At 30.2% G+C, this 12,232-nt stretch overlaps 1 protein-coding gene across 6 annotated transcripts in view; it reads right to left on the reverse strand.

Moving 5' to 3' along the window:
- Positions 1-12,232, reverse strand: part of LOC149877249 (NACHT, LRR and PYD domains-containing protein 9-like) — a 42,987-nt gene that overhangs the window by 19,249 nt on the left and 11,506 nt on the right. For all 6 annotated transcript variants that reach the window (XM_090073834.1, XM_090073829.1, XM_090073830.1 and 3 more), the window contains 2 exons: positions 8,245-9,564; positions 2,896-2,940 (listed from right to left, as the gene is read on the reverse strand). In XM_090073834.1, the coding sequence (XP_089929960.1) occupies positions 2,896-2,940; positions 8,245-9,564 (1,365 nt within the window). The remainder of the gene's footprint in view (positions 1-2,895; positions 2,941-8,244; positions 9,565-12,232) is intronic.

Here is a 12,232-nt window from a genome sequence, read left to right on the forward strand (position 1 = left end):
TAAAATACATTTTAAATGATCTATATTTTAAAAAAATAGATTTTCTTAAAAAAATTTTTATAATTATATATATTTCATAAATAGATATATATATATATATATTTTACTGATATGTAATCTGGATGAAACTTCTTTAAGGGTTTGACGTGCCGACCTCAAAAATAGTTAATACAAAGGGTGAAAAACCTACTGTTGTGGGGCTAAACCTTAGTGTATAGGTTTTATTATTACAAGTGAATTCGAATAGGAACTAACTTCTAAATCAGTCTTCTAAGATAATTCGAGTTTTGTTAAGGTTATTAAAATAGAACTGTTTATGCGTTTAAACCAAGTTTAAAACAGTTTATATTCATGCATATATTTTGTTATTAACGGTTTATCATCATTAGTAAATTTTCAACTTTTTTATGCAATAAAACTGTTTTTTATTCTTCTTTCTCTTTTTTTAATTCTCTTATAACTTGACGTATCTAACTATAAATCTCCCAACACCTTCATGCCTGCCCTCATGTCCCCTTTCCATAATTACTTCTAGGCAATACAATAGTGCTACTATTTGATCCTTCTGGATTATAATTGAGATTAACAACGTTCAGAGTATTTAAAGAACATATATTAATCACAGAGGTATTTTGGAGTCCTGGATCTCGAAGTACCTCTCGAAGATCTGCGTCCTCGTTCTTATGTGTTATCCTCAACATTTCTACCAAGATTTTCATGTTTTACTTTTTAGTCACTTCTTAAACTGTCAATAGTAATCTCTAACTCTTTATTTGGTATATCACAAATTTGGCCTTAAAGCATTTTTCTGCTTTCATTTTATTCCTTTTTCGTCTGAAGTGCTTTACATGGCGTGCCATCTTGTCTGTCAGGACCATTTGCTCTGATATATCCCGAGTAATAGTGCCTAGACGCCATTTTATAATACAATATACCGTAGTAGAGCTTTAGTATCACTATTCTGTATGGAAACCTTTTATCGCTCTGTCGATTTTTTGATTGTGGTAGATTCTTTCAATAAAGACATTCCCAAAAAGACAATAAACAACTCGAAGCTTCAAATGCACACAACAGTTCTCCAATAATCATTTTGCTTTTAAAACTCTGAATTATGTGGCGTTGTTTGACATCATTTACTTGGGTGCTCATCTTGCGAATCTCACAGTTGACGCCCCAGTATAAAATAATTGCAATTGACATGGTTTACGCTCTTGGATTATTTTCTTTATATCTTACTTTGATGCAGCGGAAATTTTCACTCAAAAAAAAAACTCCAAACAGCCCTGTCTGCTCATGTTTTTCCAGAACTATTTGCTTATTTATCAATGCAGTTCCGGCAAAATTTGAAAGGTTCTCAAGTTTCATCATTCTTATCTGATCATATGTTTTTGTTGAGTTGTTAGGCAATATCAGCTTTTAAGTTTTTGCCGTCGACCAATTCCCAAAACACACTCACCCTTAGCCATATAAAGTGTTCAGCTTGCGATTTTGATTTCAGTGTTCACTTCCATAAAAAAGAATTCCAGTGAAAGACCGTAATGGAGTCCGTGAACAGTTGCAGTTTATTCAGCATCAAGCTAAATCAACATTAACACAACGTAGTACGGCCTCTAAATGACATACTGTGCATATTTATCTATCAGACCTAACACAGTCATATTGCATCTTCAGTGGTGACTTTTTACTAAGTGCTTCCCATTCTCCACCAACAGGATCGTTTTCTCCCTCCTTTTTTAATAGTTTTTACAGTGCACACCTCACATCCATACTATGGACATCGTCATGCCACCCACACGCCAAATAAATTCCCTTCCGCTTAACAAGAATGCAGTAAGATGAAACCAATGCAATTAGGCGAAACTAATTGCACAACGGTAAGTGATTAACGAAACGTCAACAAATAGTAAACACCGTCCTTCTTGATATCGGATATTCCTCCAACCTATTACCTCTTTTTCACCTTGTCTAACATTCTTGATCATCGGGGCCCCCGTTAAGCCCTAAGTAATAGGCATTAATGGCTGTATAGGTTAAGGGACTTCGAAATACCATGGTGATAATCATGACCCTTTCAAGAAGGTCACCTTAAACCGATGTTTTTCTTTCTCCTAATCTTGTCCCACATTAATTAGCATAAAATTTTGCATTATCAAAAATTTTGTGTATATGATATAGCAAGTGTAGTCCAGTGTAGTCAAGTCCTGTTCATTTACAATATAATTGTAAAAGAATATTTTATTAGAAAAATTTGTATATATATATATATGTTAGTTTTGTAACTGTTAATTCTACATAGTGGAAAGGCTCAAATCCATGTAGCGCAAACAATATTTCAGCGAGCCCTACACTAGATAAAAGTTTTTTTTAGCTGTTTCAGTTTTTCATTCTTTTCATGGCGCACATTAGCTTTCTGAAATTGTTAATAATGTAGGCAGAAAAGTTTACATACATGTTGTAATCTTCAATGAGCAAAGATAGGTTTGGTAACGATCTAAAGTATACTTTATAGCAATTAAACTTTTTGTTCTTCGTGATTTTTTGTTTTCTCTGGACAACTATTCAAAATTATTTTTACTACTCCAATTTTTATAGCTTATACTGTTTCTTCTGTAAGGCATTTCCCGCTCGGTTTTAACCAGTGCATACAAATGCAAAATAAAAGATAAATATAGCAAAATAAAAGATAAATAAAGCAAAATAAAAGATAAATAAAGCAAAATAAAAGATAAATAAAGCCAAATAAAAGATAAATAAAGCCAAATAAAAGATTAAAAAAGCAAAATAAAAGATAAATAAAGCAAAATAAAAGATGAATAAAGCAAAATAAAAGATAAATAAAGCAAAATAAAAGATAAATAAAGAAAAATAAAAGATAAATAATGCAAAAGATTTTACCTTGTAAATAAAATTTTATTCTTTCTGAAGAACTTGGTAAAAGTTCTAAATAAAAAAGTTCAGAAAAATTACTTAAGGAAAAAGGCATTTAAAACAAAAAGTAATAAAAAAAAGTTGCTTCTAAATAAATGAAACCAACAAATACTTTGAAAAAATTATCAACTATCATAAATATATAAATACAGGTAAAAGAGCAACAGAACAAATATAGGAAAAAGAGCAACAGAACATCATCCATTGAACAAGGAGCTAAATAATCATTTATCTGAAGATGTGACTGAAAAACAATTATATAAATTCTTGTGTGCATGTAGAGTCAAGTGAATCGACAATTCATACTAATAACAAAACTAAAAGAAAAATAAAATTAGATTCTAATAATTTACTTGACAAAACTTTAGTAAAAACGTTAGAAATAATTAACTCCAATATTGAAAATCCGACTGAAAAAGAGCAGAATGAAGATTATTTATTTATGAAATCATTAATTTCACAGCTAAAGCGGTTAAGCAAATATTCCGAAGCTTTGGCTAAAGTTCAAATACAAGCACTTCTTCTCAAATTAGAGTTTCCAGGTAAAGGTGAAGCAACTTAGCCTCTCTATTTAACCTGTTAATGTGAATAAATATTGTAAATATTACAATCTAGTATACTATTTTGTTTAACCAATTGATGAATTGATGTGAAAAACTACACATTTAAAGAAAAGTCATGGAGGTATAAAATGCGTCTTTTATTAACTTTTAAGTTAATAAAAGACCCATTTATATACCTCCATGACTTTTCAACTTGGACACCTGATCAATTACTTTTTTAAATGTAAAACTTAAAATTTTTACTTTTGTAATTATTTAAATAAAGTAATTGGGGCATTCCACGTCAAGTGGAACCACCCATCCAACATCACGAACTCAGATTTTGATGACAATTGGCTCACATGGTGGGGATATGGACAGAAGAAAAACATGTAAATTTTTTTGACTTAGGTCAATTATTTCCTGATATATGACCTTTCAAAGTTTTGACCTTTTCACTTGACCTTGGTTATTTAAAATGTCATAACTTTTTTGCTATTATACTTTGGAAGTTGGTTTTGGTGGCAAACAGAAGCTCTTGCATAGACGAACAACTTTGTGTCTATACAAAAAAGTGATAAGTTCAATAAAAAAAAAGTTATTGGTCATTTGGTCATTTGACCTTTGACACTGGTCGATGGTAAAGGTCAAAGGTCATAGTTTTTTTTTACAAATTGCTTTTTCTATTGTAAATGTCCTATGAAAAAATCTTTTTGGGATTCCCATAAACAATTTGGGATTAACGTTAAAGTATAAATAGGTTCTAAAAATTTATTATGTAGATACCTTATAATTATACAGTATTTCAAGGTTATTTATTGAACGTAGGCCCTAAGTTATATAATAGCTACCATATACCAAATATGCTATAATTTGGTGATACTTTGCCTATATATATATATATATATATATATATATAAAACTGTTAAAAAGTAACAAAAATCCCTTATTTAGCAGTTTTAACTACATGGCAGTACAATACTGAATGCAGTATGATATTTGCACCATAACCATTTCAATATATATTAGCTAATAATAAATTAAAAAAGCTATAATAGTTAACGATGATGCAAGTTAAGTGCTTTGGTTGCTCTTTTAGAGTCTATAGAAGTATTGAAGTATGACCACTGATCTCTATAATAACTGGATAGCGCATCTCTAATATCAAAATTGACGCCAAAATCGCTATATTGGAAAGCCCCAGAACAATGAAGTCTGATATGTGCGATAAAGCGATAAAGTGATAAGCCGAAAAACAGAACTTAAAGCTTACGGGATTAAAATTTTTGGGGCTTTCCAATATGGGGATTTTGGCGTCAAAAAATAAGAAGTTTTGCTCGGAGTTGCGCTATCCAGCTATTATAGAGATCAGTGAGTATGACCGACCAATTGTAATTTTGGGTTCGACTGCTAGCAAAAGATCATTCAAATCAACAGTAAAAGTATCTGAAGGATCTCTGTAGGAGAAAAGTTGACTTTGACCGTGAGGGTGAAGAAAGTTCATGGTTACTTCTCTTTTTTCTGGATTGCTCTTCAACACACAACCTATTCATCAATGTTTATCATATTCTACAACCATGTAACCAGTAATTGAACTAAAGTTGAGCTGGCTAACTCTCTGTAACGTAACTTTTTCAATTCTAGACACAGAACTGGAACTACAATCTTATACTTAAAGTTCATTCGTGGATAATGGTTTAAAGTAATGAAGTTTTTGGGTACCAGGAATCGTTTTAGCATTCAAAAGTCTTTCCTTTAATATTGTGGATTCAATTTGCTAATCATTTGCAGTGAGGTATTCAAAGGAAATTTCATGGATATTTTCTTTAGCAAAAGTATATAATTGATAAGTGGTCATTATTTGGTTATGGTATGGAGGTTGTAAGCTTGCTTTTGCCGCTTCACATTTAACAGTTCCTCCAACTCAATCACAAGACCCCTTACCATGACTTGTGGCAAAGAAATGCCATTTGGCTAGAATACCAAAGTCCACTTTGTGATAGCACAGATTTATTAAATTCTTAAAGTTTTTGTATTGTGCTGCACAGCCATCACTAAAATATGTTATTTTTAATACCTCAAATTTCAATTTTAAAAAATTAATTAGTTTACGCTAAAAAAGATGAACTGCAATTGTGTCATGAGTATTTCGTTCCAAAAGCAGCACATAACTTCTATGACATAAATTTCCTTCATAGTTATAATGAAAAACAAAAGGATGTAAAGTTGCTTGACTATTTGTCCAATGATATCCCTGTGCTGCATCTTGTATGATAAATGCATAATTTTCTGAGAAACCATCAATAACCCGCAATTCTCCATCAGATAAATTGTTTTTCTTCCATTCTAAATATTTTGCCTGCTCTTAAGCAATAAAATAATTGTTTAGTAAGTGTTTTCAAGCTCCCTAAAAGTCTTTCAACAAATTCATCAGTGGACTGTATAAAGGTTTGAAGCTGGGACCTATCTGTTGTAGACCACTATTTATACTCAATTTCTTTAACTCCTTTAATTTCAAAGGATTGCAAAAACCATTCCTTTAGCATAGCAACTCCAGGGCAACTTTTACAATCGCCTAGAGGACATGCTGGCAAGGAAGGATTGCATTGGATTTTAGCCAAAGCATGTTTGTAGTTCTTAATAGGGGTTTCTAATTCATCTTCTAGTTGTAAATCACCCGCATGCGATCCGACTTTCATAAGCTTAACATTTTGATGAATGATACATACACATACACAGTGATTACCACATGCTCCTGCAAAGACACATGCTTTTGGACGTACCTCTGCAAACTTCGAAAACCCAATTCTGATATTCGGATACTTTTCTGAAAATAATTGATAAACTTCCTTCAAATTACTTAAAACAAACATTTTCTGAATATGTTTTTATTCCCCATTTTCCATAACAGATAGAAAATCTTTTTTTCCAGGCAATACACGGCTAAGAGTGTCAGAATGATAAAACTCTTTTACAATATCTTTCACAAGTACAGGTAGTGATTTCCCTTTTTTTGGGTTAGGGGTTGATAAAACACCTTTGGTTATTAAAACGTCTTTTAGTTGAGATACAAGTCGATGAAAACAATTGAATTCTTTCATCACTTTTCGATTACTCCATTGAGCAACAAATATTGTCAAAATTATGATCTTTTCACTCTTACTTTGTATTGATTAATACTTATCCTGGAGCACTTTAACAATGTCATCAGCACATGTGTTGAAAACTTTTTTTTTAGTTGCCTCTGAAGTATCAATGGCGATAGCATTTGAATTAGGAGATAAATGGTCTAACTTCCTTTTTACAAGTTTTTTAAGCTTTTTCTATTTCTCCGGAATACAACTTTTAACAGTTTGTAACTTGCGTTTATCCAAGGGTGACGTACCCAATGACGACAAGGATTTATTAAAAATTGAAATTTCTACTTCCTGGCACTGATAATTTTCATCTCCCTTGTCACTACAAATATTTTGAGATCTGGAACTGCCTTGAGAATCTAACTCTGTATTACAATTTGCAGAACTTTCATCATCACTTAATCCTATTTCGGAAGGTAAGCCAGTGATCCTCTTTCGGCAAGTATCACATAATTTTGCTCCAGCCATAAATTTTGAGGGATACATAGCAACCTGCCGACTAATAACTTTGCTTAAGGTCATATATTGTTTTTTCTTATGGTGTTGGAAAGGATCATAATAATAGTGTTGTCTCTTTAATTCTGCGCTTGAAATGCCATTTTTAATCTAAATTTAATTTGAAAGTTGCTAAAAACTTCTTCTTAAGTTGTCTTTTGATGACTAATTCAATCGAAATGAATTGATTTATTTCATATAAATATATAGAGCTTTAAATCTCATATCATTTAATACTGACTTAGTATGTATATATAGTGCTAGTAATTAAATTACAATCTAGAATACAAAAGGAAAAAAGGAAATAGTTAATAATATATATCTATAAAAGGCTATTTACAGAAAATAACCTCAAGTTTTCGCATTTATAAGGCCGATAAATATTATACTTTTGGAACCTACTTATACTTTAACGTTAATCCCAAAGCTGTTTATGGGAATCCCAAAAAGATTTGTTCATCGGACATCCACACTAGAGAAAGCAGTTTGTAAAAAAAAAACTATGACCTTTGACCTTTACCATCAACCAGGGTCAAAGGTCAAATGACCAAATGACCAATAACTTTTTTTTTTATTGAACTTATCACTTTTTGTATAGATACAAACTAGTCCGTCTATGCAAGAGCTTCTGTTTGCCACCAAAATCAACTTCCTAAGTATAATAGCAAAAAAGTTATAACATTTTAAATAACCAAGGTCAAGTGAAAAGGTCAAAACTTTGAAAGGTCATATATCAGGAAATAATTGACCTAAGTCAAAAAAATTTACATGTTTTTCTTCTGTCCATATGCCCAACATGTGAGCCATATTTCATCAAAATCCGAGTCGGTGATGTCAAATTAGACCAAAAAGTGGTTCCACTTGACGTGGAATAACCTAATAGTCTTAATATCATAACATAATAATCTTCGAAAACGAGTACCATGTATAATGATTGTTTAAATTACGAATTAGTTTTTTTAATAAATTGTTCATACAAAAAAATTCAGAACCAATCTTTTAATTTATTGCATTCAAAATTTGAGGAAGCAAAAAAACGTTGATCTCTTATTTATTCTTGATAAAAACTTTAGCAATTTCTCTATTATTTAGGAAATTTGGTGAAGAACTTAAAATTAAATGTAAGAGCAATTTTTGCTTACCACAAATTTCTTTCAGCAGAGAATTTTCTGTGTGAACAGGTTTTTGTAACTTGGTAATTAAACTTACAACATTCCTTCCATCACCAAAAAGTAATCCGCACACAACTGGTAAACAACTGCGTAATTTTTCATGTTGAAATACCTCTTGAGGACTTTTGTAAAAATACAAATGAACAGAAGCACAAAAAGTCAATAAAAAGAGATGAATAAACTGATATTCATTAGTTACTTTGGAATTTATAATTAGACCGAATGGTTCAAAGCCATTATTATCAAGAACTGTGGCTAGTTCAGCTTTGGAAACCTTTACCATTCCTCTCTCTAACATATTGAACGCCACTTTACACACATTCAAAATATGCTGCTTGTTTTCTTGTATAACTAGGTATAATGGCTCAGTTGCTTTGTTGATTTGCTGAACGAAGCGCAAAAATACTAATGTTTGTAGTTCAGTCATGGTTTTTAAAGAACTACCAAAACATAGTGACAGTGTTGAGCAGACAGCCTTAGTATAAAAAGGAACAGACAGCAAGGCCTTGGCAACAGGGGAGCTTGTGATTAGTTCTGCTATATCATCTCTTAAAGTTTTACATAACAAAGTACTTCCAAAATAATTTCTAATCGCAAGGTTGCTAAAGCCCATGATCTGTATGTGTAAAATATCATTATGGTTCTTAGATAAACTATGATATTTCATTACAGATTCAACTCTGCCTCCGAGAACACACTTGTTTGTTGTGTTGAAGACATCCATTAATGTAGATATTATGGAGAGGTTGCTTGAATCTCCAGATATGCACTTATACAATTCTTCCAAGTAAACAAATTCGTCCAAACCATCTAATACAAACATTATATTCATTTGAGACCCCATAATGTCTAGTCCCTTCAGAAAATTTTTGTAAAATTTGTTAACAACTTCTTGTGCATTCAAAACGTGACAAATTTCGTTCAACTTTTTAAACTCGAAATAAAATAAAAAGTCTACATTTTTCCAAAGTAAATCCTTTGCCCAACAAAAAACACACTTTTGAAGTAAGCATGTTTTACCAATACCAGTAATACCAGAAAACAATACCAGTTGTGAATTTGGCAGTGACATCTCTTCAAGTGCTATTTTAGTATTAGTAACATCACTAGGCTTTTTAACAAAGTATTCCCATTCATCAAACTTTTCACAACTTTCGAATGCTAACACCTCCTTTGGATTGATGTAAGCTAATTCAACATCATTAATCAGAAGGTCAGTGTTCACTTGCCCAAACCTTTGTGTGTGATCATAAGACTTTGTGTAATAAGATTTGAGCACTTCACTTGCTTCTAAAAAGCCAAATTAATATTTTATACTAAAGAAGAAATTAAGCCTATAAACAGAAAGTTAATTACGTTAAAAATTCAAAAATGAATATTGCAAGAAGAAAAATCCAAAAGGGTGAAGAAATGGGGCATACTCAATGAAATTTAGTTTGTTTAAGAATATAGCATCTGCTTATTGGATAACTGATTATAAAGATGACACAAGAAGAACACGTTTTTATATTTCGCTGATTTGATGACTTAATATTTTCAATAATGAAAAAAATTTAAAACCCCATTTTTCTCAATGAAATTAATTTTTAATACAAAAATTCATTGTCTAATTCAATATATAGTGTATAATAAAATAAACTTGTAAAAAAAAAGTTTTTTTTAACTCATTAAATGAAATAACTGTCAAATGTTCGCACAATTGTGCGTAAAACATCTAGTGCAAAAAACAAAAGTTTAAAACAAATGTTTCTAAATAAAATGCTTTTATATCTTGTTTAATTAAGCTTAAATACTTAAAGAATATAATAAAATATAATAATAAAAAAATAAATCTTGAGGAAATAAATAATTGAAATAGAATTAAATTATGTTTGCAATATCATGTCTGAGAGTTTGACTAAACCAAATAAGAAATAAATAGATCAACACCTTATCTATTCTATCCATTTTCTGTGAGTATTCCTCTGAGAAAGTCTGTCCCCATTTATTTTTGGAACAATTATCGATTTTAGATCTGTGAAAATTTTTTTTGATTGTTTGCATTAATTAGTGTTTTTTCTCTAATTACATTGAGCTGTAAAATGGAGCTTGAAGTGCCATTTTGTCGCTTAAAGTAATATCTGAAAAGAACACCATTTGACGTTATATAATCTTTTTAAGAAAATCAAGATAAAAAAGTAATACACAACTAAACTTTATATACTTAACAATTATACCATTAAACAAGATATGTAAAACAATGAAGCCCCAAATAAATTTTTCTTATGAGAGAAAGGAAGGATAAAAGCTACTGCCTAAATGCCTTTACAAATTTATATAAGCATAAACATGTATACACATACATATTTCGATGAGTAATCATTAGTTTCTAACACTTTTATCTCCTAATTTTTTGTGCAAATTTTATCTCTTTTAAACACCTTTGCCAAAATTATCTTTCAAAAAATGCACCATTTCCTGATGAGGATCAATAGCCAGTCAACTTGAGTCTAGTATGCCAAGATATCCAATGCTTTTGATATCTTGACATATTAGACTCAAGTTGACAAAAAATTATTGAAGAAGGAGTTGTTGCATATACAATACTGTCTTTTATTATGAGTCTCAAAAAAATGTTTCCAGACGTTGATTGTTATTTTAATTTTTTTGATTTCTACTTAATTGTTAGTTAAGAGTTATTTCTATTAAATTTTTGTTTACATTTTGTTTAACTTCCTTTCATTTTTCTTTTCTTTTTTTTAATTTTTATTAAGAGTATTTGAAAAAGGTTTTGAATCTTTTTTACCTGATAAAAGAAAAGTAAGTTTTATAAATGTAAATAAAATACTTCCTAATAATTTTATCTGTAATAGTTATGTTCCTTTAGGAGATCTATATAATTGTAGACTGTCTTTCTAACTTTAAGAATTCAATTTCAATTGCTGTTTGTTTAAAATTAATGATGGATAGAGTGATATTTCCCCATGTTACATGGTTAAGAAAGGTATTCTTTTACAAGAAACAGTTCACACCCAGAAGAGTATTGCCAAAAATTGCCTAAATCTCCGAGGTTACTTAAAAGGATTAATAGCAAACCCATATTAGGAGTTTAATTTTAAGAACAGAGAATTGACCGGTGTAGTTGGTAAAGTATAAATTCAAGATAAATATTGAACTGGATTGTAATATGCAGTTAGAAAACTAAAAACTTTCTTAAAAGACTAAGGTATCTACATTTCACTTGAATGCTTGAAAAGGAGAAGTTACAAACTATGATTTAAGTGCAGAAAACCGCAGAAGCCGAAGCTTATGCCTAATATTATTGAAAAACATCTTGCTTGGGCTAAGAATTAATTTTAATCTCAAGATAACTGGAACAAGGTAATGCTTAAATTTTTTCATTTCAGATATTGCATCAGTATTATTTTAGTACTTTGAGTCTACTTAAGACGCTGTTGCTGCAATTGAACTTATGTAAAACATCAATATTAATTTTAGCAATAAGTTGTTATAACAAAAATCAATTTATAACAATAAATTTATATTTAAAACATTTCATTATTCCAAAAAAAGTCAGTAGCAATTACATGTTTTTTTTTATACATCGAAACTCAATGTTTTTAACATGAAGTTCAAAAGACTTTCTTGTTCTTTACGTCAAAGACACCAATGGACTTTCTTTTTAAATACATCGATATAGAATTTTTTAATGTTATAATTTAAGTTGTTTAGAAATTAAAACGTTGATTTTCGATCAGTATACAAAATGAGGATGGATAAGCATACAAATTTTTGGTGACAAGTTTTATTTTTTTAGTTTCAATATTTTACAAGCAAGTTTATTTTTAAAAAAGTTATAGATATGGTAGATTAGTAACTATGCAGACCTAAAAATGGCTTTAGGCAAAACTTAAAAAAATTTGTCTTTAAACCACCTAAAATGTAGGATCAACAGGTTTCAAAAATATTCATTCAATAC

This window comes from Hydra viridissima, unplaced genomic scaffold, assembly GCF_058129835.1.
Source record: "Hydra viridissima isolate aposymbiotic clone 2 unplaced genomic scaffold, HvirCarnegie_v1 scaffold_16, whole genome shotgun sequence".
NCBI classification, from domain to species: Eukaryota; Metazoa; Cnidaria; class Hydrozoa; order Anthoathecata; family Hydridae; genus Hydra; species Hydra viridissima.